The sequence below is a fragment of the Alligator sinensis genome, unplaced genomic scaffold (assembly GCF_000455745.1).
Source record: "Alligator sinensis unplaced genomic scaffold, ASM45574v1 scaffold331_1, whole genome shotgun sequence".
Taxonomy (NCBI): Eukaryota; Metazoa; Chordata; order Crocodylia; family Alligatoridae; genus Alligator; species Alligator sinensis.
The window spans coordinates 270,259-296,791 of NW_005842033.1; the positions used below are offsets into that span (position 1 = coordinate 270,259).

Genomic DNA, 26,533 nt, shown 5'->3' on the forward strand with positions numbered 1-26,533 from the left:
TTCCCTGCCTGGGGTCCCCCCCTTCCTCCCCCCACCCCCCACTTACCTGCGGTTCAGTCGCGGGGCAGCCACGTGCTCCCAGGCCAGAAGCCCCAGCAGGGGCCTCCGGCTGGGGGGGCAGGGCCAGGCAGGCCCACTGTTGTTGGAGCCCACCGGGCTCCCCTGGGTCCTACTGCCCTTGGTTCCTGTCATTTTTGAGCCAAGGGCAGAGAAATATTCATTTTCTACATTTTTTAGGGGCCCCGCGGACCGGATAGAATGGCCTCGCGGGCTGTATTTTGCCCACCCCTGATGTAAACAAATAATGCTTGTTGCCATGTTTAGTGGGGAAAAGACAGAAAAACTGCTACAAGCTTTCAGTTATATTATTTAAATTAATTACTTTTGTTTTTATACACAGCATGTCATTGTCTGCTTATTGTGTATTGTGCTGTAGAAGAATAGGAACCTCTGGTCCACCCACCAAAAATGACCTTCCGTGGAAAGATCTCAGTAAGTGCAGTTCTGTAATCAACCTGATGAACCCCTAAAAACTAGTTTTGTCAGAGCAGGATGTATATTTAAATTACATATTAAACTTCAAAAGATGTTACCAAAAATGTCTAAAGCCTAATTTTAATCTCTCAAATACTTTGAGATGACAGGCAGCAAACATAGGTTTATTTCCTTCACACTGTCACTCTGTATGCTTACTACTAAACTTGCCAAGCAGAATTATATGTAAAATACCATTGTTATGTTTTAGTGTTAGTGCTTCACTGATATGATCTGAGTAGCTAATGTTGCTCAAGCATACAGCCCTGCATTGGTTTATGCTTGATTCACGTTCTAAGGTTATTTTCACAATCATAGGGCCTTAATTTATTTGAAGAGAAATGATAGATTTTAGAGCACAAGATGGCCACCTCCAAACATTATCATCTCATGAAGCTTTCATAACCTGGTCAAATTCAGTGTCTATTTCTTTTCTTTTTTTTTGTCCTTGAAACCATGGAACAAATTGATCCATCGGCTCTTAAAACCAGCAATTACAATTAAAGAAATGTTGGCTCCCAAGGCATTTTTAAACATGGAAGCACTGCAGCACTTGAGTTTTGAAAAGCGCCCAGCACTGCAATACTTGCAGTTGTATAAGTGGCGAAATGCACGTCAATGCTGAGAAAATGGCAGTGGTGCGCTTTTGAACTAAAAGAAACATTTGCTTTAGTTCAAAAGTGTACTACTGCCATTTTCTGCATGCTGACATACTTTTTGCTGCTTATACAACTGCATGCAACGTAGCGTGGTTCGCCTCAGCTTGTGTGCGGAGCAGACTCAATTGAGTCTGCTCTGAAGTAGCAGATCTCCAGTACGTCACAGGGCAGAAAAGTATGTGTATAAATTCCTCCATGTCTGTTCCTCTCTGCCTGCTGGTTATTGCCCTGACACTCTGCCTGTTCAGTTTACACTTTCCCTCTAACTTTGCTTTTGTATAATTGACATCCTCATGATTTCTTAAACTCTCTTAGTATCAAAAGACAAGATGTTTCTGTTTCTAACAGACAACAGACTGCGCTACTTTACCTGCCAGTTACTCTTCAGTTTCCATGTCAGAAACCTGCCTAGTTGCAGTGGGAGCTAAGGAAAATCTCCAGTTCATACTGAAGGAAGGGTATAATTCTTGATGGGGTGAGAATGCCTTGCTGAGAACATATGTATTCCTGTATGCAGTGAACCAAATTTCAATAAACTTGCACTTTTAAAAGAAGCAGTTCCTTAAAGTAATTTATAGTAGGAATTGAAAACTAATGACACTGAATGCTAGTAGTTTTACTGTTGATTGTCTGCAACTGAAGTATGAATGTCACTGACATGAGAGAATGGTGTTGAAGAGAAGATAATTATTTCTGATGGTTTATCAGATTATTTAGATGTGGAGCAGGGAATATGCAATTTAAAGCTGTAGAAAACAGTATTCATTTATATTTTATAGTTGCTGGCCACCAAGAGTCAGAAATGGAAAACTTGAGTTTGAAAAGCCTACTTTCTTTCATTTTCAATTTTATTTTTACTGATACTGTATAAAGTTTCACATTATATCAAGTGATTTAACTGTTTTATAACAATTTTATATGCACACAATGTATTTGTTTGTTTATTTATTTTTAGGAAAAATTGCAAAGTTAACTGGATCACTTACTCTAGGGTAAGCTTTAACTAAGGCTTAGTCTATACTAGAGTTCTCTAACTTTACAATTCCAAGTCTTCCAGCAAACTCTGAATGCATTCACACCCAAACCACTCTGCAATGGCAGAATCCTCTGCTTTGCCAGAAGTATTACTCTACCTCTGCCAAGTACAGTAAGGCCCCTGCCACCCTGTTGCACTCAATTGCTGGAGCCTTCCCAGAGTGCACTTCATGCTCTGGCAGCACAGCTGTACAGTGGAAGCACCAGAAGCAGGGCTGGGCCACTCAGGGCCTTGCTCAGCCCTGAGACAGGGCTGAGTGCATGGTTGGTTCAGCCCAGGGAGATACCACATTAGCAAACTCTGAATGCATTTGTACCCAAACCCCTCTGCAATTGCAGAATCCTCTGCTCTGCCAAAAGTGTTATTCTGCCTCTGCCAAGTGCAGTAAGGCCCCTGCCACCATGTTGCATGTGATATGGTGGCTGCTCTCTGGTGGCAGAAGCATCTAATATAGACAGTCTAAAGCAGGGGTAGGCAAAGTTTTTTGGCCGGAGTGCTGAAAAACACCACAATGCCTACCTTGGAAGGTGCCGGAGTGCCGGCATGCCAGAAAAACAATGAGGGCAAGGGGTACATAGCAGGATGCCCTGCTTGTGTCCCTGCCCCCCAGCCTGGGGTTTGTGGCTGTTAGCAGCTACCCCAGCTCTGGGTAGCTGCTGGAGCCCGGGTTGCTCCCAGCAGGGCTTGCAGCATCCCAGCTGCCTGCTGGGAGCAGCCAGGGCTCCCGGCTGGCAGCAGCTACCCAGAGCTGGGGCCGGCTACAGCCGGGAGGCTCCAAACACCTGTGCTGGGCTCCGGCACATACCGGTACGTGCACCCACGTGTCGGAGTGGGTAGTGGGGGAGGGGCCTGAGGCAGCGCAGCTCCAGTCTCTCCCCCACATCCAGCACAGAGGTGATGGCAGGGTTCTTGAGCCCGGCACAGCTGTTTGTAGCCAGCCTGGGCTCTGGGAGGCTGCAGCAAGCAGCAGGCAGGCTGCAAACAGCTGCGCCGGGCTCCACAGCGACGGCATCAGCTCCGTGCTGGCAGCGACTGCATGGGCACCTTCGGGGACGACTGCACTGCCCTGCTGTCTGGGGGTTGCCAACCCCTGGTCTAAAGTATATGTATAATTTTTATTTGATGTTTAAATCTGAAGTTCAGAAAAAGTGGTGTTAGTAAGAACATGAGATACCTTTAATTTTAAACCATCATTCTGAAAGTGTTTTTCCATTATATAGTACCATTTACTATGATTTTTCTTCCATCAGGCTGGTTGAAAAAGTTGTATTAATCTGTGCAAAATATATACAATATTATGTGAATCTAAGACAACCCTGAATTTAAGATGACCCCCCCAATAATTAGATTCTAGACATGGAAAATTATGACAAATTTATAAATGTTACGTGTCTAGAATCTAATTATTGGAGGGTTGTCTTTAATTCATCCCTCCCACTGCTGAAGGGGGTCAGGCAGTGGAGAGGCAGGTGGCATGGGGAGGTCAAGCAGCCTGCTCCCTGCTTGTGCCTGACCCCATGCCACCTCTGTGCTTCTCCTCGCCTCTGCACTCCCTCTCTCCTCAGAGCCTCTGCTCTGCGCTAGCAGACTTCATCCCTGTTCCTGTCTGAGGCACTGAACATGGGCCCGGCCCAGCCTAGCCCCCATAGCAGCCTTGTGGGGAGGGGAGAGATAGCAGGGTGCAGAGACAGTGGAGGGAGGAGAGAAGGCAGGCAGCAGCTCTGGCTACAGCCCCAACCCCAGGTAGGAGTTTTTCCTTTAGAGCCCAAGCCATAGCAGCTGCCTGCCCCCCTGCACTGCCATTGTACTTGAGTCTAATACCAGGATCTTTTCTCACCTTGTTAAATGGGAGGCGGGGGGACCTTGCCATAGAATTGAGTAAATATGGTATTTGCCAAAATAGCATTTTACCTTGAAATAGTTTTAATCTGTATTTGTCTTCATCATTCTTTAGATTTTTTTCAAATATTCATATTCTGTGTTCTTGTTTTAAGAGGTTTTGTATTCATTACATATGAAGTCCTGGCTCTAAAGAAGTTACTGAAAATTGATACCCAAGCAGTACAGCAAGAGAAACTGAAATCCTACATTTATGTTCATAGAGCTTCTCTAGATCCGAGTGAATATCAAGGTAAGCAACGTAAGACTGTCTAAGAAGAAATTGAGAGAGCAGCATTTCAAACAGTGCATGAAACACTGGAATGATAAAAAGGCAGCCAAAAGAAATGAGTAAAGACCTATGACTAGGGAGACCATAGTAATCTGAAGGAAATCCAGAGCAGTGGGGATCCAGGGGGTGGGGCCAGGCAGGATAGTGTGGCATGCACACACACAGGCACCCCACCCCACAGCTCCCAAGAACACACACACACCCCGCTAAGCCTGTGGCTCCCAGGAGCAGGGCCAGGCAGGACACAGGCCACGGAGCAGCACGTTAATTTGTATAACCCACAAATGCTCAATTGTCATTCTAGTTAAAACTGTATAGCTATTTTTTTTAACTGTATAGCTAGCTAAATTAATGTACTAAATGTTGGTTGGGCCATGGCCCAGGTGGCCCACCCTGTTCCGTGGCCTGTGCACACAGCCCCAAGCCCACAGCTCCCAGGAGTGGGGCTGGGCAAGAAACACTCCTTCCTTCCCCCTCCTACTCCGCCTGCAGCTCCCTCCCTCATTGCATGGATGCACGCGTGCGCGCACACACACACACAGACGCACACAAACCTCCCTCCGCTCCTCCTTTCCCCCCCGTCTTCAGCTCCCAGGCACAGGGCCACGCAATGACTCTATGGCTCCCTTACCTTCTCTGCTGGGGAAGTGACTCTGCTCACAGCCCAGCAGGTCCAGGCCAGGGAGCAGCCCATTGGCTGGGCTCCCTGGAGAAAATTGGAGCAAAATTCTTGGATTGGTTCAAACCCACCCACATGTACCCAGCTCCTGACTCAGGCACGTGTGGGCAAGTTCCCACCAATCTGGGACTTCGCTTCAATTTTCTCCAATGGCTGGGTTGCTGAACAGCCTCTGCAATTCGGGACTGTCCCAGCCAATCCAGAACATATGGTCTTCCTACTTATGATAGGCATTGGTGGATCCTATTCTACCTAATATCTGTCCACATATACATATATTATTCTGTTTCTCAGATGCATAAGTGGCATTTAATGCAACTTTTAGATCCTAAGTTGCCCTGTACTGGGTCAGTCAAGAGGGACAGATATGTGGGGCAAGCAAGGGCAGTCTGACTCTGTGATCAATGAGGTAGGCACTGCCACTGAAACAAGGGAGCCCAGGGGCACTGGTTCCAGTTCCCACATTGTTTTTGCATTGTATCCAGTGACTGTTTAGAACAGGTTTGGGCAAAACGATGGATCCGGCCAGTGACCAGACTCCATTTCCCAGCAGCTCCAGGGAGACCCTGGGAGTGGTGCTGGCAGGGCATGTAACTGAGGGGGGTTGCTGCTGTAGAGCTGGGGCCAGAATCTTACGGCAGTGACACTGTGGGGCTAGAGCCAGGGCAGAACCACAATCCACCGCCTGCACACCCCCGTCTGTGGAATTCCTACTTGTTGCAGGGGCATGTGGGACAGCAGATCATAGCTCTGCCACAACCCCGGCCCCTCCAAGATCCTGGGGTCTCCCTGGCTCCTCCCATCCATGTTGCTTTTGGCCATGGCGCCATCCCAGCCACTCAGCCATGCTCCCTGCCTGCACAGGTCCCGCCCCTGGTGGTGGGCAAGTGGTAAATGGGCTGGGGTACCCAGGCAGCAGGGTTGGGTCTGGCAGCAGCAGCTGCCTCAAGGGCTTCTGGAAAATAGTGTGCTGCAGGCCTGATCCGCTCCCCCGGTCACCACCCGCCCCCCCCCCCCCCCCCCCCCCCCCGCCTTAGAACATAGTGCCTACATAATACAAATAGTGCGTTATGCCTGAGGTTGTATGGAGACACTTGCGTTACAGACTCCTGCTTTATTGCCACGAGACCATTATTGTCCAAGCAGAATGGATAGGAATTTTATTGCATGTGTATATTTCAGATGAGAACTGTGAGGACCGAATTCTCTTATTTGTCTACCTTGAAAGGATAAAAGGCTAAGTTTAGCCCTAATCCAACTTAAATTTATGGCTTCATGAAGGTTGGTTAATTTTAAACCTCAGGCACAGACTTAAAGCCACATCTCTAGCTTATGAAAATTACCTAAGGTCTGTTTTCCTTTCTGTATATATTACACGTACAGTGTCACACCTACCTAAAAAAAAAATAGATTCCCTGAACTGTGAGAACTACCAATAAGAATAAAATGGATGATTATTTTTTAAGCAGCAGTTACTAATGGAGAATTTTTTTACATAGTTTATTCCTTTATCATTACAATTGTTAGCTTCAGGGTGTGTAATGCTGTCAGAATTCTTTTACTAGCATTGAATACGTCTAAATGTCTTCCTAGGAATCACATACCAGGCAAGAAAAGAACTTCATAAAGCAGTGAGGAAAGTATTACAAGCTGAAGCTAAAATTCTCCGGAGACCTTTTAATGGTAGGTATTAAAAGAATGGAAATGTTGGGTTGTCTGAGATTAATACTAATTTCATAGCAAAGTACAGATCTATTATCCTTTAAAAGTAGAAACATCTTTCTTGTATACCTAGTTATTGCTTTACAGTTACATATTCTTACATGTTTCAAGGCACTAGTAGGACTGTGATTTAATACTGTTCCATGTCACTTCTACAAACAATTTTTTAAAATAGAAGGCAAAAGGCTTTCCATGAGAAAAATACTGGTGAAATTTTCTTTTTTCAGTAGAGATTTGAATTGAAGCTTAAAAATTGTCTGATGCCAAAAGCAGGACTGGGATACGAAGTCCTGGAAACTTGTTCATTTAAGGAGTTAGGTACAAGTGTGTGACACTTTGCAGCAGGATTACTGATTACAACTGAAAGTGACACAAACTTTGTCTAATGATAAAGTTTGTTAGAGCACAGAACTCAGAGTCAGTACTTAGGAGTTTAGTGCCCTCTATTTGAGGTCGCATCTTAGGCAAGTAGCTGTCTATCTGCATTAATTTACCCATCTGATGAATGGATATAGTAATATGCACCTTACAAAGGTGCTGTGACTTAAATGACTACGGTCACTTCCATCTTCCACTGAAGCTGATGTCAGTTATGGTTGGTAAACTCCATTCAAGATCTAGTCTATAATATTGATAAAGCATTTTGAGATCTTCAAATTAAAGATGCCATGTAAGTACAAAATCTGTACACAAGGATTGAAATCAGGGCACCATTAAAATTAATAGAGGAACTACTCTTGATTTCAATATGGCAAGCATTTTATCTAGGACCTTTAGAAGATTGTTACTTAAAAATGTCTAAAATTATTTATTATTCTATACGTAGTTATCAAGTTTATTATTATTTAAATAAAAATGTAAGAAATGCTTTCTGATATTGTTAACAGAATTATTTTTGTGTGTGGTATATTTTTGTAAAGAACACTTCAGTACATTTGATGCAGAAGAGCATGAATGTGCCTTATGGCTGCTCCTGAAGAGAAGTCAATCAGAGGACAAAATGGTTAGACTGCAAGCTGTACAAGACTTGGCAAGGAACAGTCACTGGCATGGTAATGTCTGTTGGGGTAATCTGGTTAGCCTTGAAATGTGACAAGATCTTATTTAGCTGATCTACATCCATTGATAAATCCTATATGAAAGAAGGATGATGGTTGAAGGGAGGTTAAATACCTTATTTTCTCACATACACTATGTAACTTTCCTTCCAAAATTGGCATGTGTGTTTTAAGTGGGGAAGCTGTTTTCTTTGCTGGAAAAGAAGCAAGCTTGGAGAACCATGCATACCAAGATTGCAGGCTCCTGTGTTAATTCTCTCAACCATAGCTGTTGGCTGAGCACTGTAGCTTGTGCCTGCAGCAGCAGGTGAGCTGCTAGTAGTATTTTGCTGAGGTTGGTAATGTGGAACCTACTTGTGTAAATATTGTTAAAAAAAATGTTCTGTTTAACTTCCTGTGACTGGTCAGGGAGTTCTCACCTGTCACAGTGCTACTGGTCTTCCACCTGTCTCTTGGCACCCAGCCCACCCATCTCTCCTGCCATGCCTTACTGTATATTAATTATGTTGTTACATAAGCGGGAGGGCCCTGATGTTGGAGGGCCAAAATACATGCTCCAATCTCCCCTACGTGTCCCATGCCTCGCTGATGGTTCTCACAGCTGTGCAGTGTCCCTGCCTGAGGCCAGGCCCAACTCAGTATAGTGTTGAGCCTCTTCCATTCTGCCCTGTTACAGGCCACACACACCACCCCTCTCTCACTCCACCAGCTCTCACCCAGTCTCTATCATGCTGCCCTCTTCAGGGCCACACTCATACCACCAGTGCCCTACTCATAGAGTTCCTCAGCTTCACTCTCCACCCTTTGGTCAGACCTGGCACAGTCTTTTGGACCTCTCCTGCAGTCCAAAAGGCTCCCTAAGGCTTACCTGGACCATGCTGGACCTTCTCCTCAGGGCCTCAACTTTTTCACCCCACTTTTTTTTGATCTCCGGGCCTCGACTTCCTCACCCCAGCACCCAGGCCTCTCATCTGGAGGCATGCACCAGACCTATCTCCCTTGGCCTAGCACCCAGCCTTCTGTCTGGAGGCACACACTGGGCCTACCAACTCTCACCCCTCTTCTCACCCCTTCCTGGAACTCACAGGGTCTTCACCCAAATGGCTCAGGTGTCCCTTGCCCAGGCGTGCCTGGCCCCTACTACCCTCGCTACAGGGTCTTGCACCCCACTGAGCTCAGGTGCCACTCGTGAGCATGCCTGGCCCCACCACCCACTGTCTGGGGTCTTGTACCCGCCGGGCTCAGGTGACCGTAAATGGCCCTGTCTCTCTGTCCGATGTTAAGTGACCCACCCAAAGGCAGGGCTTGGGGTTATTAAAGCACCCCACCCACCTTTCACCAGGGAGGTGAGCAGTTCTGGTATTTAAGCAGCAGTTACTAATGGAGAATAGTAACTCTCCATTCCTACCATTCAGCAGTCCTGCCAGGCCTTCCTTCCCCAGCAGAGTGAAGTTTTAGGTCATGTCCAGGGCCAGGAGCCTCCTTGCCAACCCCCTAGCTCCTGCCCTTACCTCCAGGTTGTCCCCAGAGCAGCAGCTCCACCGGGAGATAGCAATTCCATGGCATCAAGCAGCAACTGCTGCCTCCAGCCCTGCTGGCCTAGGACTTAAAATGGCTGCTCATCAGGGCTGTGCTTAACCTGCCTGCTGCCTGACCTAGGTCTTAAAGTGCCAGAACGCTTTAGATGCTCTGACACCTCCATTCCCCCTTAAAATACTTGCCAGAGAAGGCTTTTCCTTGCTGCTCCTCCAAAATGGGCTCACCCAGAGCCTGTGATAGCCCTTCAGTGGTGAGCACCTCACTGGTGCTCCGCCACACTTCCTCTAATTATATCAGTTAAATGGTTAAAAAATAGCACTTACTTAGTTTAGTGACCTCTGGCAGGAAAGGCCCCAGCCCTGGGCCCAGCCCCTTATGTCTTCACCATGCGCCTGGTGCTGCACAGGTGTTGGACTGCTGGTGGCCCTCCTTAGCCAATCCTGAGGGAAGGAGGGGTCTGGTCCCAGCTGGGCAGCCTTCGCTGGGTGCACAGCATCCTTCCCCCTCCTACCAGTGGCACTGGTGCCATGCAGGGCTGGGCCTGGCCCAGCCCTGAAGCAGGGCTGAGTGCATGGCTGATTCGGCCCAGGAAGATGCCACAACAGCAAACTCTGAATGCATTCACACAAACCCCTCTGCAATGGCAGAATTCTCTGCTCTGCCAAAAGTGTTGCTCTGCCAAAAGTGTTACTCTGCCTGTGCCAAGTGCAGTAAGGCCCCTGCCACCATGTTGCATTCAATAGCTGGAGCCTTTTCTGAGTGCACTGCATGCTTTGGGAGCATAGCTGCTCAGTGGAAGCACCAGAAGCAGATAGAATGTATGTGCTATGATGGCTGCTGTCTGGTGGCAGAAGTAGTGAATATAGAGTTAGCCTATAAGTAGGCCTATAACTTTTGTCTGTTGTTTAAATCTGAAGTCCAAAAAAATAGCCATAGAAAGAACATGAGAGACCCTTAATTTTTGAGGGGTGGTACAGCAGGGATTCTGGGGGATACACTAGGGCTGCAACAACGGCCTCCCAGGCTGCAGCTGCTGTGCCACCTTTCCTCATGAATGCCCTATAGCCCCTCCTCTCCTACAGAATACTTTTGCTATCCATGAAATCCTTGGCATTTTGGGGGAGGGATTGTCAACAGTTTCACTGGTCATGGTGGCAGTTTTGTGATGTCCACTAGGTATTGGATGGAGACGTCTAACTTTATTTTTCAAAACTACTTAACAATTGTTTAGTAACAACTACTGATCTGTGCTTGATTTGAAAGCTCAATCAAGGGGATTTAATGCACCGTTATTCATAAGCCATTCATTCCATAGTGTTTCTTTTTTATTTTTGTGAGAGCTAAGAGAAGAGGTAGAAACCTCCCCCACACTTGAAAAAAATGGAAGATTTATTTTAATTATGCCAGCTTGGCTTGTGTTCCTGTTATAAATTATAGCTCCCAGCAGTTTATTATAAGTGCTGACATTCTCTGTGTGGAAGGAAGCTTTTTTTTTTTGTGCTTACTCTTTTCACAATGAGAGCTAAGTTCTGTTTGTAGCTTCTTTATTATGAACTTACATTTAAAATGAGGATTTTGAAATACTCTGCCTTGACAAGGTTTATTTTTCTATTAATAGTGGTAGAATTGTGTGACAGCTACCAGTTTATTCTGTGCCACTACAGCAGTGCTAAAATGAATACTTGCGTCCAGCAGTTCCACTCTGAAATTTTTTCTTCTGGGTGTAGAATTACAGGAGTTCTGTTTTTTGTGGCTTTTTTTCTTGCAGTATGGCCTTAAAGACTAGGCCTGTACAGTCAGGCATGGAATAGCAAGGAAAGGGTATTAATTTTGAAAATCTGATTAGGATTTTAAAATAAAAGATCTCTTTAAAATGAAAGATCTCACCTGTTTTTATTTATCTTGGTTGTGGAAGGATTAGGAGCCAGTCATAGAAACAGAGTTGGGTGCACTGAGATCAGAGAAGGGGAGGGGAGGGTGTGGGTCTGGTTGGACAAGGAGTCTGAGAATAGGAATCAAAGAGCGCCTATACATGAGTGCAGAGGCTGCTCTGATGTGTTGGAGCAGACTTGAGTCTGTTGGAGTGTGGCAATTACCGTGCTCCAGCATCCTCCTGCATCTTGTGTATCAGTGTCTCCATGCTTAAAAATGCTGGTGGGGGCACTTGAACTAAAGCTTGTCGAACATCCCCATCGCCATTTTTAAGTGCAGGGATGCCAACACATGAGATGCGGCAGCACTTTAATTAGAGTGGCTCTCAGAGCCGCTCTAATAAAAGCGCCTCCCCCTCCACCCTGGGAACATGTGTAAAAGTGCCCAGCCCAAATCTAGGGGAACAGCTCATGTGAAGGAAGAAGAACTGATTTGCTGAGAAACCAGGGCGCTGGGTTAGAACTGGCATTGGCTGAACAAAGAAACTAGGACCAGAGAAAGGGTAATGGGAGACTGCAGGAAACTGCTGGGAAGGGGTTTTGGGGAGACTGAAGCTGATGTATAGAAATTCATGGAGGAAGACTGGATCTGGAACCAGTGAAAGAAAAACTAGGGAAGGGTGCCAACTGCAGGTTTAAAGGAGGGGAGATACTACAGTTTCAGATAACAAACAAGGAGGGGGCTCTGAGACTAGCTGGAAAGGAGATTGGAAAGGAGACTGAAAACTGAGACTGAGATAAGAAGACTGTATTAGCTAGGCCAAGAGATTGGGGCTGGAATAAGAAGCCCAAAGTGAGAAGGTTGGAGCTGGGTAGATAAGGAGAGTGGGGTAGGGAGGAAGAACCACAAGGGTGGAGAAGACAGAACTGGGACAGGAAGAGGTTGAAGGGGGGATGGGGAAGAAAAGATCACGCTTGGAGGGGTGGGGCGAGGACAAGGAGAAGGGTTTGGGCACATTGAGGTACTCTTGCCTCCAGAGTCTAGAATAAAACCCATGATTTCTGAGGCTCATACTTCCCTTGCTGTCAGCATATTTGTGTCAAACCCACTGGCCAAGTGTTTGTTTCCTCTTTGCCTGCAGCTGGCACATATGGAGAGTGACATTCTATTTATTGCTATCTGTTATCTCTGGTGGTAGAGGTCTGTGTGAAGATCTCAGACTTCAGTCCTGGTAACCAGGTAGTTGCCAATATGATGCCTTATGAGGAAATTTCTGTTATCTCCTGTGTGTTTTTTGAAAATTCTGAGAAACTGCATAAAAATTGCATAATAAGTTTGGAAAGTGAAATGCTGAGAAGTTAGGAGATCATGTGCCAGAAGCAAGGATGCTTGTACCACCTTAATTTGCCCCCCTGGCATGTATGACTTCAGACACTGTCTTTAATTCAATGATCTCATGATATTTTTCTCCAGGACTTCTGTCTCCTGGGATGATCACTGCTCAGTTAACAAGATGCTGTTCAGAACTCGTTTCCCTTTCTTTTCCAGCATAGTGTTCAAATCCTGGTTCCCCCTTCCTTGCCCCTCCCCCCACCCATGGTGCCCATCATTGTAGCATCTTAGTGTCTCAAAAACATTAATGGTATTCACTGCCATTTCAGTGAAATATGAGGTTGGTATTATCCCCCATTTTATCCCCACTTTACAGATGAGAAAACAAGAGTCCTACAAACAAAGTTCTGCATAATTGGCTATACAGCTCTGATTCATCCTCAGAAAAGATCATTCCTGTGCATTGAATAAGATGAGGGTCCCCAGGGGAAAAAATGTATGATCCTGTAAATAAGGACAGTAGCATATACAGCCAAGCTTACTTCTTTCATTTTCTTACAGCCTTAATAATCTATTGAAGCATTGTTTCTGTGACATTTAAGATTAGGCATTGATGTAAGTCTTTAAAGCATGTGAATCTATACCACCATGTTTTTTTTTAATATATATTCTCTGTAGCATAACATTAAAATATCTTTAAAAGCTTTGTCTGTATCTAGAGTACAGGGCTGGGTATAGGCATAGTCTTGATTCATAATTTTTGTTTTCTTTTAACTCTAGACACCTGCTCTCACACATGATTGACAGGTATCTAAAGTCTTTTATTACAGAGACAAACATTGGCCTAAAAGATTAATTAATACCCTGCAGTTAAAATGTCATTTCAGTTTAATGTTGATCTGCCAACTATTTATTTTTCCCCTTTGGATTTTGTGACTCAGAGTCATGGAAACCTTATAGTTTATTTATGTGGATTGCAGTAATGATTTTCTGTTAGTATGTATATTTCTGAAGTACAGCAGCTAAAATTGACTAAAATTTTCAAGGCTAGGTTTGACCCTAACATTGAGGTTCTCTTGCTACAGATTATCAGTATAGAACAGCTGCCCAAGCCTGTGATCAGAGGACTGCTATTGGTTTGGCTCGGTCCCAGGATATTGATCTTCGTTTTTTCTTACCTCCACCTCCCTTACCAAAAGTAAAGGATGTAAGTAAATGAAAATGTGGGTATAACTTGAGTCTGCTGAACTGTCTTTGCTAGTAAAGACAGCAGAGCTGTTTTGTTTTAAAACAATTCCACTGATAGATAGTAAAATGAAGATAGATCTTGGAGTTCTGACATGCAAGAACACAATGATGTGATGGGATAAAACCTATTGTTTTCACATGTTATGATATGGAACCCAAAATATTGTTGTCCTCTTTCTAGAATTTTTATCCAGTCAGTTTGCTGACTGAAAAGTCACAGAAGTATTTTGAGGTGAGATTTGCTATTACTGCAATAAACTTCATTTTACTTATCTTTGTCCCCTATAACATTTGCAGCACTGCAGAATTAAAACTTGTACCAAAAGCTTCATTAAGATTGAATTTAGCTCACCGACACGTATTGCATGTCAGCAAAATCATAAAGAAGCAGAGAAATAACCATTTCAGCAAATATTTATTATCCACAATAACCTAGTCCCATGAGTTTAGCTCCCTAAATGCCTTCAGAGATTTTTACAGGTCTTTGGCACGCTATAGATGGACACCCCCCCCAACCCATCACCCTGTCAGCCTAGCTTTATCTGTGGGCATGTGGTAAAGCTCACCTTTCTCCTAGGCTTTTGGGTAAGCAATTAACGTAGGGTTGAATGGGTTTAACTTTATTTTAATTTCATATTAACTGGGGGTATTTGTGTGTCAAGGCAGGTTGAGTAGTCCTTGTACTATTATACTTCAGTGCAGTACAGGAGATCATCTAGCTTGAATCTTGTTCTAGCCAGTAAGGAGGGATTGATTGAGAATATGAAGGTGATTAAAAACTTCAGAGGAAGTGGTCTTGGTACAATATGACTCACCACAGCTTAGGCCTTATCTAGAGTGTTGTGTGCAGTTCTGGGCTTCACATTTTAAGAAGGATGTGGAGAAGTTGGAGAGGGTCCAGAGGTTGGAAAAAATATGGTATAGGATTTGAAAAACAAGCCATACAAGAAAAAGTTGAGCGGACAAGGCAAATTTGCTTTGAGAAAAGGCGAGTAAGATTGGGGGGGGGGAAGGGGGCAGGGCACATGATAGCAGTTTTCAAATATTTGAAAGGCTGCCATAACAAACAAGGAGAACAACTGTGCTAAAGTTATAGAAATGAGAAAATATGCAATTTTTGTTTTCTTGAATAAAATGGAACCATATAGTTCAGAGGCAGGCAAAACATGGCCCGTGGGCTAGATCTGGCCTGCCAGGCCATTCTATCCAGCCTGTGGGGCTCCTAAACATTTAGAAAATTAATATTTATCTGCTCCTGGCTTCCTGTCAAAGATGACAGGAGCTAGGGGCAGTTGGACACAGGGGAAGCCAGCAGGACCCAGCAGGCAGGCCCGCCTAGCCCTGCCCCACCACCCAGAAGCCTCTGCCTAGTAGAGCCTTCTGGCCTGGGACCCTGAAGCTGTTCCTGCCTCCCTATGCCGGAGAGAAATTCAAGTAAGAGTCAGGTGGAGGGAAGCAGAGGAGGACCGTGGGGATTGTTCCAGCCCTCGGGGCCAGGCCAGGCTGGCTCCTGCTGAGTCCTGTGGTCCGGCAATGCAGCTTGGAGCCATATGGTACAGGAGCACCCAGTGGGCAGGCAGGGAAGTTCTGAAAGTGGCCACAGGTGGGGGGTAGTAGCAGCAGGTGGGCAGGAGCACAGCAACAGCTGGGCAAGAGAGCAGGGCCTGTGTCAGTGTCCTGGGGCCAGCAGGAGTGTGGGGCCCAGGCCAGCAGGGGCTCTGGAGCTAGGCTGGCTCCTCGCTCTTACTGGTGGTGCAACCAAGCCCAGCTCCCATGCTCCTGCTGCCCCGCCCTAGGCCCTACTGGCGCTGGCTGGGGACATCAGCATGGGCCCTGTGCTCCTGCCCAGGCTTCGTTGTGCTCATGCATGCCTGCTCACTCCCATTCCTCCCATCCCCACCCCCGCTGCCGCTTTCACCACTTCCCTGCCCGCCTGCTGGCCACTCCAACACCATGTGGCACCCAACTGCATAGCCAGACCACAGGAGCATGGGGCCTGCGCTGGTACCCCGGGGCCAGGAACAGGAGGGTGTGTGTGTGTGTGTGTGTTCACGTCCATGCAGTGAGGGAGGGAGGGAGAGCAACGAGGGAGGGACAGAGTATGTGTGCAATGAGGGAGGGAGGGACAGAGTGTGTGTGGTGTGTGTAATGAGGGAGGGACAGTGTGTGTGTGTTCATACGGTGAGTCCCACACACCCCACCATACACATACACCCACACACCCCCTTGCACTGCCATACACACAGACCCCCACACCCCCACCCCCCCACAGAGCCCCCACACACCCACATGCTCCCTCACCCTACAACCTCCAGCACACACCCACACCCTCCACCGCACCCCACATACCCACACGCCCTCAGCCCCCCCACAAGCCTTTAACCACCCCAATATACAAGAGTAAGACTTCATTTTAAGCTATTGTGCAATCACCTCTGTGTACACTACACAAACGTATGTAAATCAGGACAAAAATATTTTTTGAAATCAAATTAATAAATGTTGTAGATGTTCGATTTTTAGAATATAATTTGGTATTTTTCTGGTTCCAAGATGGCAAAACCCCTTGCTGAAAGGAGTACTTCCAGGGGCATGGGGAGGGATTTTAGTGGCAGAGGTCAGGGGTTAGAGGGCAGGACTTCTAGTCACAAAGTGGCCATCAGGGTGTGGGGAACCTGTCAAGGGGTGGGGCTACCTATGCGGTCCTCAGCACCTTGCTAAAACTCAGTAAATGGCCCTCCGCCCAAAATAATTGCATGCCCTGGAGCTATTATATGGGTCTACCAGTACCCACATGTCTCACTCTTGAAGTATAGGACCCTGATTAATCAGGACACGTTATATCTTCTGATATGCCAGATTATAGATAAGGACTTTTCTTCTTCACAGTACTTTATAAGTAAATATAATGATCCAGATATGCATGGAAGCAGTATCAGGTATAGGCTTAAAACTCACTAGTCACAAGCTCTAAATCTTGTGCCTTGCTCCCTTATGCCTTGCATTTCTTCTAATCCTTGCTGTGAGCTCCTGGCCAAGTAACTTCTCTTCACTGTAACTGTGTCTTCCCATCCATGGCCAGGGTGTTGTGCGGATTTTTTAAAGTTAATATTTGCACTAATACTTTGAAGGTATAGAATTCAAGAAGTGGTAACTGATATATTTCTAACCTGCAATGCCATCATTTTATTTCTTAATTATGATGTTATTGTTGGTCAATAAAATTGTACTTCCTTATTCTACAGCATTAGTCACATGGGGATTACCATGTTAAATTTCAGGCTGTACCAAGCTTAATTTATCCAGTTTCTGTAACACAGGTCAATAAGAACTGTTCCTTTGTTTTTTTCTCTTGGAACAGAATAAGGCCTAAATCTAGAAATTTAAACCTGACTTTCATTGACTGACTTTTCCACCAATAATAATAAATTGGCTCTTTGTAGCACTCTTTACCCCCAAAGTGCTTTGCAAACATTAACTAATAACTCTAGGTTACAGAGCACATGAACCAGGCCTTTTATTTTATGTCATTGCTTCATGTAACAACTTCCATTGCTCCAGATTCTTATTTTTTTTCACATAATATCCTGCTGCATTCCTTTGGAGAGTATGTTGACAATTATTGGTGTGTATTTATCATAGGATTATGCTATAGAAGATGAGCTCCGATTGTTGCTGGTATCTTTACCTCAGACTGATCTTGACCAGTGTGTCCAGTACTTCACATCTCTGGCTTTACGAGAAAGCAGTCAGACTCTTGCTGCCCAAAGGGTGAGCTTTCAAATGCAGAATTGCATGACATAAGTTCTCTTCTTAAATATGGTTTATCAATATTTGGAAAAAAGCAAGTAATATCTGGAAAGTTCAAGGGCAATGGGAACATATTTCACAAATCTGAGATTTCTTAGGGTAAGAGAAATATGAAGAATCTTTGTAGTATTACTCTTGGAGGATGGGTGAAGTTAAACCTCTTCTAAGTAAATAGTTTAACAGTTTACATAGAAGCCTTACTTCCCTTTGTAGTGCTCTTAAAATTATTTCTAGTCCACTTTAGTTTACTGTTGTTTATTTCAGTGATGTTTATTGCTGAGATTGTTAACCCTTATTAATCAAGTGAGAGAACAGCCTGGAGATGCTTCTAAGGTTTTAAATTTTACGTAACTATCATCCGGAAATGACCATCCCTATGGTAGTGCCAAGGTAACAGGAGTCAAGATGCTTCAGAGATCTGAGCCTGGACTTGGAAGCTAGGAATGGTTTGAGTCGCAATCCACTGATTTACCAGTTGGGCTTAGAGAGGTCACTTAAAGCAATTATTGCTAGTGACTAAAAATGGTAGGTTGCTTGTCAAGACACTTGTCTATGTGTATGTGACTCATATCTCCCTGACTTTAACAAGCAAAGAAGTTTACTGTTTGTTATTTCTGTTAGCACTACAGAATTAAAGTCACTGAAGTAGAGCAAGCTAAATTCTTTCCTGGCTTGCATGATAGCAGTAGAAATGCTACAGTTGAGGAATTTTCATTGTTAAAGTTGTACAATCCAGAAGGGATCTGACCTGGCTCCTGCTTCCTTAGCTTTATTTTCAGGATTGGATATTGGCAGGAGATGGAAGAGGAAATAAACACTTGTAAAATGAATATGCTTAATGTGGAATAAATTAGAGCAAGAGAATAACATTCAGCCCTTCAAGGCCATTTTTCAGAGAGAGTTTTCAGAATGAGAACCACACGTTAACATGGATTTTTTTCTCATTGTTCTTATCTATAAAATGGGATCGGACTGTCTTGGATAATGGTGTCTTTAACATAGAGTGCAGCCCCAGAATATTTTACCTACTGTATCCTTATGGGCTGTAAAAAGTGATTTTTATATTGAAGTGTAATAGAATGATCAAAGTCGTCTTTTTAATAACAATGTTTACCTTTTATGGGACATTTTTCTTCCATAGATTTAAAAAAGTAGAGGCTTTATTTCTCCTTAAAATTGTATGCTGCATTTTCACCAGTAGGAATGTTTTGTTATGGACAATTTGAAAGGATGAAGCTTTCCCTTTCCTCACACCAGGCTGATCCTACCACCCTAGGAATGACACTGGCCTTTTATAGATTATGGATAAGTGAGGGGGAGAGCACATGTTTATCTCCTCAAGTCTCTCTCAATCAGTGGTTCTCAACCTTCTCAGACTCAAAGTAGCTCTCAGGAAGATGCCAGATCTTAGTTTTCACTCATTTTTTTGACTATGGAAAAATAATAGAGCAATTTCTATAGCAGAAAAACTCAGACCACAGCAGGTCAGCATTGTGAACAGGAATCATTATAATCATACAAATGGAAATCCTGCTTGCTCTTTTATTCTATTTTGTAGTTATTAGGATATAAACTACTAATCTAACAGGATGTCTTTTTTTTTTCCTAGACAGTCCATTTTTTCAGTATGTATTGGTTGTTGTTTTTTTTAACATGATGCATACACACCAGTAACTGCTATACCAGCTTTACAGGTCAATGCACACTTGAACATTTTTAAAAAGCAAATGAAAAGAACTTCTTATTTAACCATTTGAAATTGATGTAATGCTTATTGATTCTTTTTTCAGGGGGGGTTGTGGTGTTTTGGAGGAAATGGACTTCCTTACTGTGAGACTCTGAGTAAAATTCCTTCAGAGACTGTCGAACTCTTCTGTTTACAAGCATTAGTTCAACATTCAAAGGTAATAAATGGATAAAGTTTTATGTTAACAGAGTGGGATGCATGCTTTAGTGGGGCCAAAGTGGGAAACTTGTATGATTTTATGGAATTCCCAATTGGATATTTTCTCCCAAGAAGCTCCATACAAATTCCCTGGTATTAAAATTGTGGAGCCTCTTTTAAGACTTTCTCCATGGCACCAATGGCCAGGAGGAACTGGGGCATGTGCTTGGCATCAGCATGGATCTTTCAGGTTTGTGACAAGCTCTAACAGGTTTTTTCAGTGTGAGGCAGTTACCCAGTAAAACTACAAGACAATCAGGGACAGGCTTCCTGAGGAGATCCTTGTGCAGTGTATCTCTTCCAGAGCTTCGACCCTTAAGTTCTGATGGAGAAGATCTTGCTACAGTTAGCCTTACGTTACTGTCGCTGAGATCAGTGTTCCTGTTTTGCTGAGTGGTAGCAGGTGTCCAAGGTTTTGTAGGGCAGCTGCTTTGCAAAGGAGATAATTGGTGATGTGAGTCTGATTAAAAGTTTAAATTGTCCTGTGTATAAGCACATATCAGTCCTGAAACTAAGATGGTGAGGCAGCAAGCAGGCAGTCCCTTCTTTCAGGAGTCTGTCTTACACTAAAGCCTCCTTCCTGGAGAACAACTCTGTCTTATTAAGTGGCTTTAATTTGAAACTAAGATGGGGAGCAAACTCTGGCTAATCACATGACTCTCTCTCCAAGAATCTCTACCTCCACAAAGAGCCTTGCAATCAAAAACTAACATCTGTATAACATGCCTCCCAAAAATGAATGTTTGTTTGCCTATATAAGAAAAACAAATGTGGAACAGTGTGTGACAGTAGTGCCCTGCAATGCCTGCCCTAATAATATGAATTATAGAAGAAGAGTGCAGCAGAGCTCAGAGGTGTGTAAATCTGAAGCTGAGTGAATATATACTGAGCAGTATCTACTGAACTAGAATCTATTTTAGGAATTAGCTAAATGCAACTTGCCTGTGCTTCTACCACAGCTATAGCCCAGTGCTCAGCGCTATCATAAAAAGTTTAATATTGCTGGTGCCTGCACAGCAGCAGTTGTCTACAGTAGAGTTGATGAATGTGGGGTCATCTGCTTACATTGGCTTCTTTGCTGCCATGAAAATCAAGGATGACAGAAGCATATCAGAAATAATGTCATCTCACTGAATGAAAAGGGATAGTGTACGGAGAGCAGAGTAAGCAACCCCAGTGACATATTGCTTTAGTAAGAATAATCTGGGCTCTGGAGAATAATATGCTTGTTTGTGAAGGGCAGCGAGCATTCTTGCTTTCTATTAAATGCAGTAGGCAGTTAAGGCATTGAGCACTTTCACAGTATCATGCTGTCCAAATGTAATGATTGTATAGTTCGTGTACTAAAACGTTTGCCCCTTTTCCAAGTTTGTGGCATTCAAAAACTGAAATGATAAAAATTATGGAAGATGTATTTGTCATAAATTGTTAAACTGGAAGACTTGCACAAAACATAAGCCCCAATCTTAAGTGAAGAATTTCTATGTAAAGTATATATGTAACACATTGTTTCTGCTCTGCCTTCTCTGTGTATTGACAGCATCTCAGGGAACTTTTGCAGAGTTGGGTGTTTGCACAGCTTCCACTTACAGTCACTGTATTTACTATATAATGCTAGGTTTCTACTCACTGTGATAAAATTGAAGCAAAAGGAGGCCTGCAGCTACTCCAGAGGATATACCAGCTCCGTAAGGATTCTGCAAAAATACAAAGGAACATAATTCGTATAATTGGAAATATGGCTTTGGATGAACATCTTCATTCATCCATAGTGCGTGCAGGTAAAAGGAAAGCAAATGGAAACAGTCTGGGTACCTTGCTTCTGTTTTAATTTTGTTAATGAATTCGGACCGTCTGTAAAATGTTCAGTACCCGCCAGTAAGTTGCATCTTTCCTCATTGGTTGTGTTCTCTTGTAAGTATGCCAAGTAGGTCTGTTCTTCTACCATTGGGAGTGAACTGACAAGTACATCTCTTCCTTAATTTTGGAGTAGACCTAATGACTTCTGTTGGCTCTTTCTGCTTTCCTCCCACCCTCTTTAAAAAGGCACCCTCTAGAATTTATGTCCAGTCCTGCAATTACACTGAAGCAGTATCTGTCAGAATATTTTACTAATTTTAGCGACAGTACAGCCATGCTCCATAGAAGAGCTGCTGGGTTCTGTTCATCTAGAACTGGAGAACTCATTACCTGTTTGTCCTGGTAAGATGCTGATCAGAGTAGAAAGAGCCTGTGAGCCCTCCGTACCTTTCTTCTGCTATAAGGGCTGCCAATACAAGAAAAAATGGGGAGGAAATGGTAGAAAATGTATCCATGCTATGATCTCTGACAGACAGCAGGCATTCTTAACTGACTGTTCGATTGTTTCCGACTCTCTAAATGTTTGAGTTCAAGGGATATACAGAAGCTTGGAGGTTCTTCCTGTTGTAATCCAACTATTTTGGTTATTTTCTCTATTGAGTTAAAGAGAACTGAAGTCATATTTTATTTGATGATCTTTTAAAGAAGGATTTTCACATTTCACACCCCTTGGAAATGTGTCTGACTTAAAAAAATTAATTTATGTTTCCATATGTCTTATGACATGTAATTTTTGCTTGTTTTCAAAGTTGTTTTCAAACAAATGTCATCCTTGCAGCCTTTCTTTTGCTCCTTCAATTTTACAATGCTTTAGTAATCCAGAATCTGAGAGGCTCCAGCCCTCAGTGAAATCATGGTCTCTGGGATGATTGCAGAATCCAGCAGAAGGGAGAAGCTGGTTCCGACAGATAAGCTCTTATTCAGATTCCAGTAGCTATATCCGAGTAACAATTAGAATGATGATGGCCAAGTAAATTGCAATTTCATCTCCTTTTCAAGTGGGGTCCCCACTTGACTATCTCTCTTCAAAGTGTTTTCAGATTTTCTTTGCAAAATTAGCTTAAAATAGTTGGGATAAAAAAAAAATTCTTTTAGCTAACATCAACCAGGGTCTTACAAGCAATGATTTAACCAACACAGTTATGGCCTCCTGATTTGTTTCCACATTTCCTCGTTCTTTGTTTATTTTCCTCTTCCACTGAAATTATTTTTTCCTTGACTTCAAATATCTGAGAAATCAGTGAGTCCATTGATACAAGCATTTTTTGTGAAATTCAGTGATTGTTCTATCTGCAAAAGTCGACAATTGTTAAAGGAGAAAAATTGCTTTAAAAATTAATCTTTTAACTGCAAAACTGCATTGGAGAAATTTCTTCTTTGTTTGCCTGATTAGTTTGTTCTGAACCTCTTGTTTCCAAACTGTTTGTCCATAATGGGCTCAGTTCTGGGTTTAATCTCAGCTTCTCTCCTTTTTCTTTTTCTTTTTTTTTTTTTTCTCCTTATGTGACAGAGGTGGGATTCATATTTTTATTTTGATGCTTTAGTATTCATAAACCTTTCCCTTGCCATTCATTCTTAGTAGTCCAAACTGATTGATAACTATTATACCAGTGATTCTCAATCAGCATGCCTTGCAATCCTTTTAAGGGACCTATGGAATGGAATACAATATTAGCACTTTTAGGTGTGTAAACATGAGTCACAAGATAAACCCAGAGATTTCAAATAATTATCCACAGTGTTGAAAATATTTTGACCTGTTGTGGTCATTCTGAGCTTTTTTGCAACAGAAAAAATGTTCTATTATTTTTCTGTAATAAATAGGATGAAAAGTAAGAGTTTCTATGGGGTAGCTTGAGTCTAAAAAGTTTGAGAACCACTGTATTAGATATGAATGTGAGTTATATTGTAGACAACAGGGAACAATGAGATTTTATGTAGTTTCTGCCTTGGGGGTGGGATGGGCAGTTGAGACTTTGTGTTAGGGTGTTGTACAACATTTTGCATTATGCATGCCATTGTTTTGGTAACAGTAATGTGTAAGTAGCATGGTTATGTTTGTGATCATATAGATTTAAAATGTTCTTAATGTATATTCCTTACACCCCTGGGTTTTAAAGTAAAAAATGGTTGTAGTCCCTTAACAAGCATTGGTTTTCTTTCCCATTGTGTCATTCCTGACTGGCAAGCAGAGGCAGCTTTCTCCTTCTACCCAGTCCCAACATGACAGACACTCTTCTTCCTGAATGGCTTCTGGAAGAAAGTTTCTGTGGGCTCATCTACATGTGACCCTACGGCGCTGTTGTTACTGCGCTGTCATTTAGTACTTCCTTTTGGGAGTAATAAATGATGGCATGGTAACAGCCTCTACTGTGACATGCCAGCAGCGCACAATTATTTTTAGCTCCTATGTTGCCATAGCAATGCACTATACTGAGGAAGTATGTTGCTATGGCGATGTAGCAGCAGCATCATGGTTTTTGCCTGCAGACACTACATTGCCATAGTGCGTTGCTATGGTGACGTAGTGTCACGTGTAGACGTGCCCAGTCTTTCTCTGTCTTTCTTCTCCTCTCTTCCCTCTAAATGTAGGAGGGAAAGTTTTCTTTGCCCTACTTTTCCTCTTGTTTTCATTATTTGTGGAGACCTGGGATCTGTGTACCTTTCCTTCCTCCCTCTTTTTTGCAGGTGCTGGGAAGAACTGAAGGATACATTATTTCCTCCCCAGGAGAAAGAAGGCTCTAGTTTCAGATCATAAATTACCAGTTGGAGTTGGAGAGTAATTGCCTACCACATCATTGTGGGATATTTTTTATACAATTCCACATATTACAGATATTTTACTGTGCAGCACTGGCTCCTGTCAGAGACCAGAAAGCTAGATTGAAATTGATTGTGGGTTTTTTTCCCCCTGGTATTACAGTCCTTATGCTCTTACATTTATTTTGGCAAACTTCCTTTTTTCAAATAGGAGATAAACCAATGAAATTTCTGCTATCTTTCTTCCAAATGACAGGTTTTAGTAATTTACAACTAATGTTAGATGTCTGTGTTTTAAACTAGGTTGGGTTTCTGTACTTGCTGAAGTAATGAAGTCTCCTCATGTCATTCAGTTTTCACATGCAGCCAGAGCTCTGGCTAATCTGGACAGGGACACAGTGCAAGAAAAGTATTCAGACGGAGTATATGTTTTACATCCACAGTATCGTAGCAGGTAAAGAGAAAGGGCTATGATCTATCACATGATATTTCTCTTACAAAATACTTCATAATGCTGGAGATAAGGTTGCTGCTGCACAACAGTGACATCTCATTTTTCCTGTCGTTCCGGAGTGGGGGACTTCAGTACCTCAAAGTTAAAACTAGGAAATTCTCAGAGAAACCTCTTTCATGCCCATAAAGAAGTGTTGTTACAGCAAGAAAACTCAGAAAATGTACAGTTAAAGAATTTCTTGACTATCAGTGCAGTAATGCAACTTTGACTCTGCCCTTTTGCAGCGGCAGCACCTTCTTGTAACCAGTCTTTTGGAACCAAAGAATATTTGCCGCCACTGTAGGAAACTAATTGTCACATTTGAAGGTCCTATTTACATTTATTAATGGAAGTCCTCAGTACTATCGTAGTGGACAAAGAGGACTTCACTTATTAGTAAGCAGGATTCTGTACAGCGGTGTTCCCATTTCCTGTTGCCATCCTTGCAGGGAAAAACTTGCATTTGTGCTGTGTGCAACTAGCACTTGCACTGTGCAGTTCCTGTTTTCTGCTGCTCTTGCAAAATCTTCAGGGACTTGCTGTCTGGCATACCTGATTTATTGGCACATGCCCCCTCCACCCCCCAACTTCCTTTCCATTGCTTCTCCTGTACACTAGTAACATATTCTTCTGTCCATTAAATGAGCAAATTTCAGGGTATCTGGAGATGAGAGATTTCCTTTGTCACATTAATAGTGGCAAGAGCTCTTGGTGTAGTATCAGGGACACATTTCTCCCCAGATTTTATGCAAATTTGCCTGGGTATTAAATGCAGAGGGGGAACAGAAATTATCTCTCGGTAGAAAGATTCAGAATGGGACACAGGGTAGAGGCTGCAAGTTAGCACAGGTAGATCTAGAAGGGGTGCAGTGGTGTGGTCTCACCCCTTTTTTGGACCATGCTGCAGAAGCAGCAGCCAGGAACTTTTGAGTCCCCAAGCAGGTAACAATTCCCCACCCCTTCAGAATCCCATCCCTTCTCCATGCTCAGCAGCAGCTCCTCTCCCCTCCCATTCCTCTTTCCCCCAACCTGCCTCTGCCACTGCCCCCCAGCTGGCCTGAGGGTGGGGAGAGCTGCAAAGCCACCCCTGTCCCACCCCACCTGGGTGGCATGGGGAACTGGGCTTGGCTGGGGGCAGTGGCATCAGCGAGTGGGTTCCTTCTCCCTGCCCAGTCCGCACAGGTGTTTCCCACCAACCTGGGAGCAGGCACTGGCAGGGAGCACCTGCCTGTCACCTCCACTGTCCCCAGATAAGCCCAGCTCCCCATGCAACCTCCCCATAGCTCTGGCTGGAATGAGGCAGGAGCAGTTGGGCCAGTGTGGCAGTGGGCAAATCTCCCCTTGCATCCAGAGGCCTAAGTAGAGAGGGGGAGGGGGGGAGGGAGTGCTAAGAGCCGGGGAGTGCAGCCATATTTGCAACACCAGTCACTGCTCTCACACCCCCTCTTTTTAAAATCCTGGATTTGCCTAAGCTTGTTAGTACTCCTTAATGTAGGCTAAATGATACTGCCAGGAGATTGTGGGGTCCCCTTCTTTCACTCTATCCCTTAAATCACATCATCAGTTTACTCAGTGGCCTGGTATGGCAAATGTCCCATAAGAATTACAATTTTCTTTTGGATGCTGTGGGAGTGGGAGGTATTGGCTCAATTTTCCAGGCATTTTATGAGTTGAAAATGTATCTGTTTGGGCTCACAGTGACTCACCAGCCTCTTCCCTGTTTTGCATATCTCCAATTGCAGCAAGCTGACTGCAGAAAGCTGGGATGAGTTTAATGCCATCTGTACTGGATCTTTTTCATGCCCTTCTCTTTCCC

General features: G+C 43.7%; 1 protein-coding gene across 3 annotated transcripts in view; it reads left to right on the plus strand.

Annotated features, from left to right (window-relative positions):
• The window catches only part of SERAC1 (serine active site containing 1), a 52,778-nt gene that overhangs the window by 10,319 nt on the left and 15,926 nt on the right, over positions 1-26,533 (plus strand). For 2 of the 3 annotated variants that reach the window (XM_025202645.1, XM_025202646.1), the window contains 11 exons: positions 401-492; positions 2,149-2,185; positions 4,224-4,360; positions 6,672-6,761; positions 7,721-7,852; positions 13,687-13,808; positions 14,031-14,081; positions 17,492-17,620; positions 19,450-19,563; positions 21,223-21,385; positions 24,528-24,678. In XM_025202645.1, the coding sequence (XP_025058430.1) occupies positions 401-492; positions 2,149-2,185; positions 4,224-4,360; positions 6,672-6,761; positions 7,721-7,852; positions 13,687-13,808; positions 14,031-14,081; positions 17,492-17,620; positions 19,450-19,563; positions 21,223-21,385; positions 24,528-24,678 (1,218 nt within the window). The remainder of the gene's footprint in view (positions 1-400; positions 493-2,148; positions 2,186-4,223; positions 4,361-6,671; positions 6,762-7,720; positions 7,853-13,686; positions 13,809-14,030; positions 14,082-17,491; positions 17,621-19,449; positions 19,564-21,222; positions 21,386-24,527; positions 24,679-26,533) is intronic. The other variant, XM_006022371.3, reaches the window with a different exon arrangement.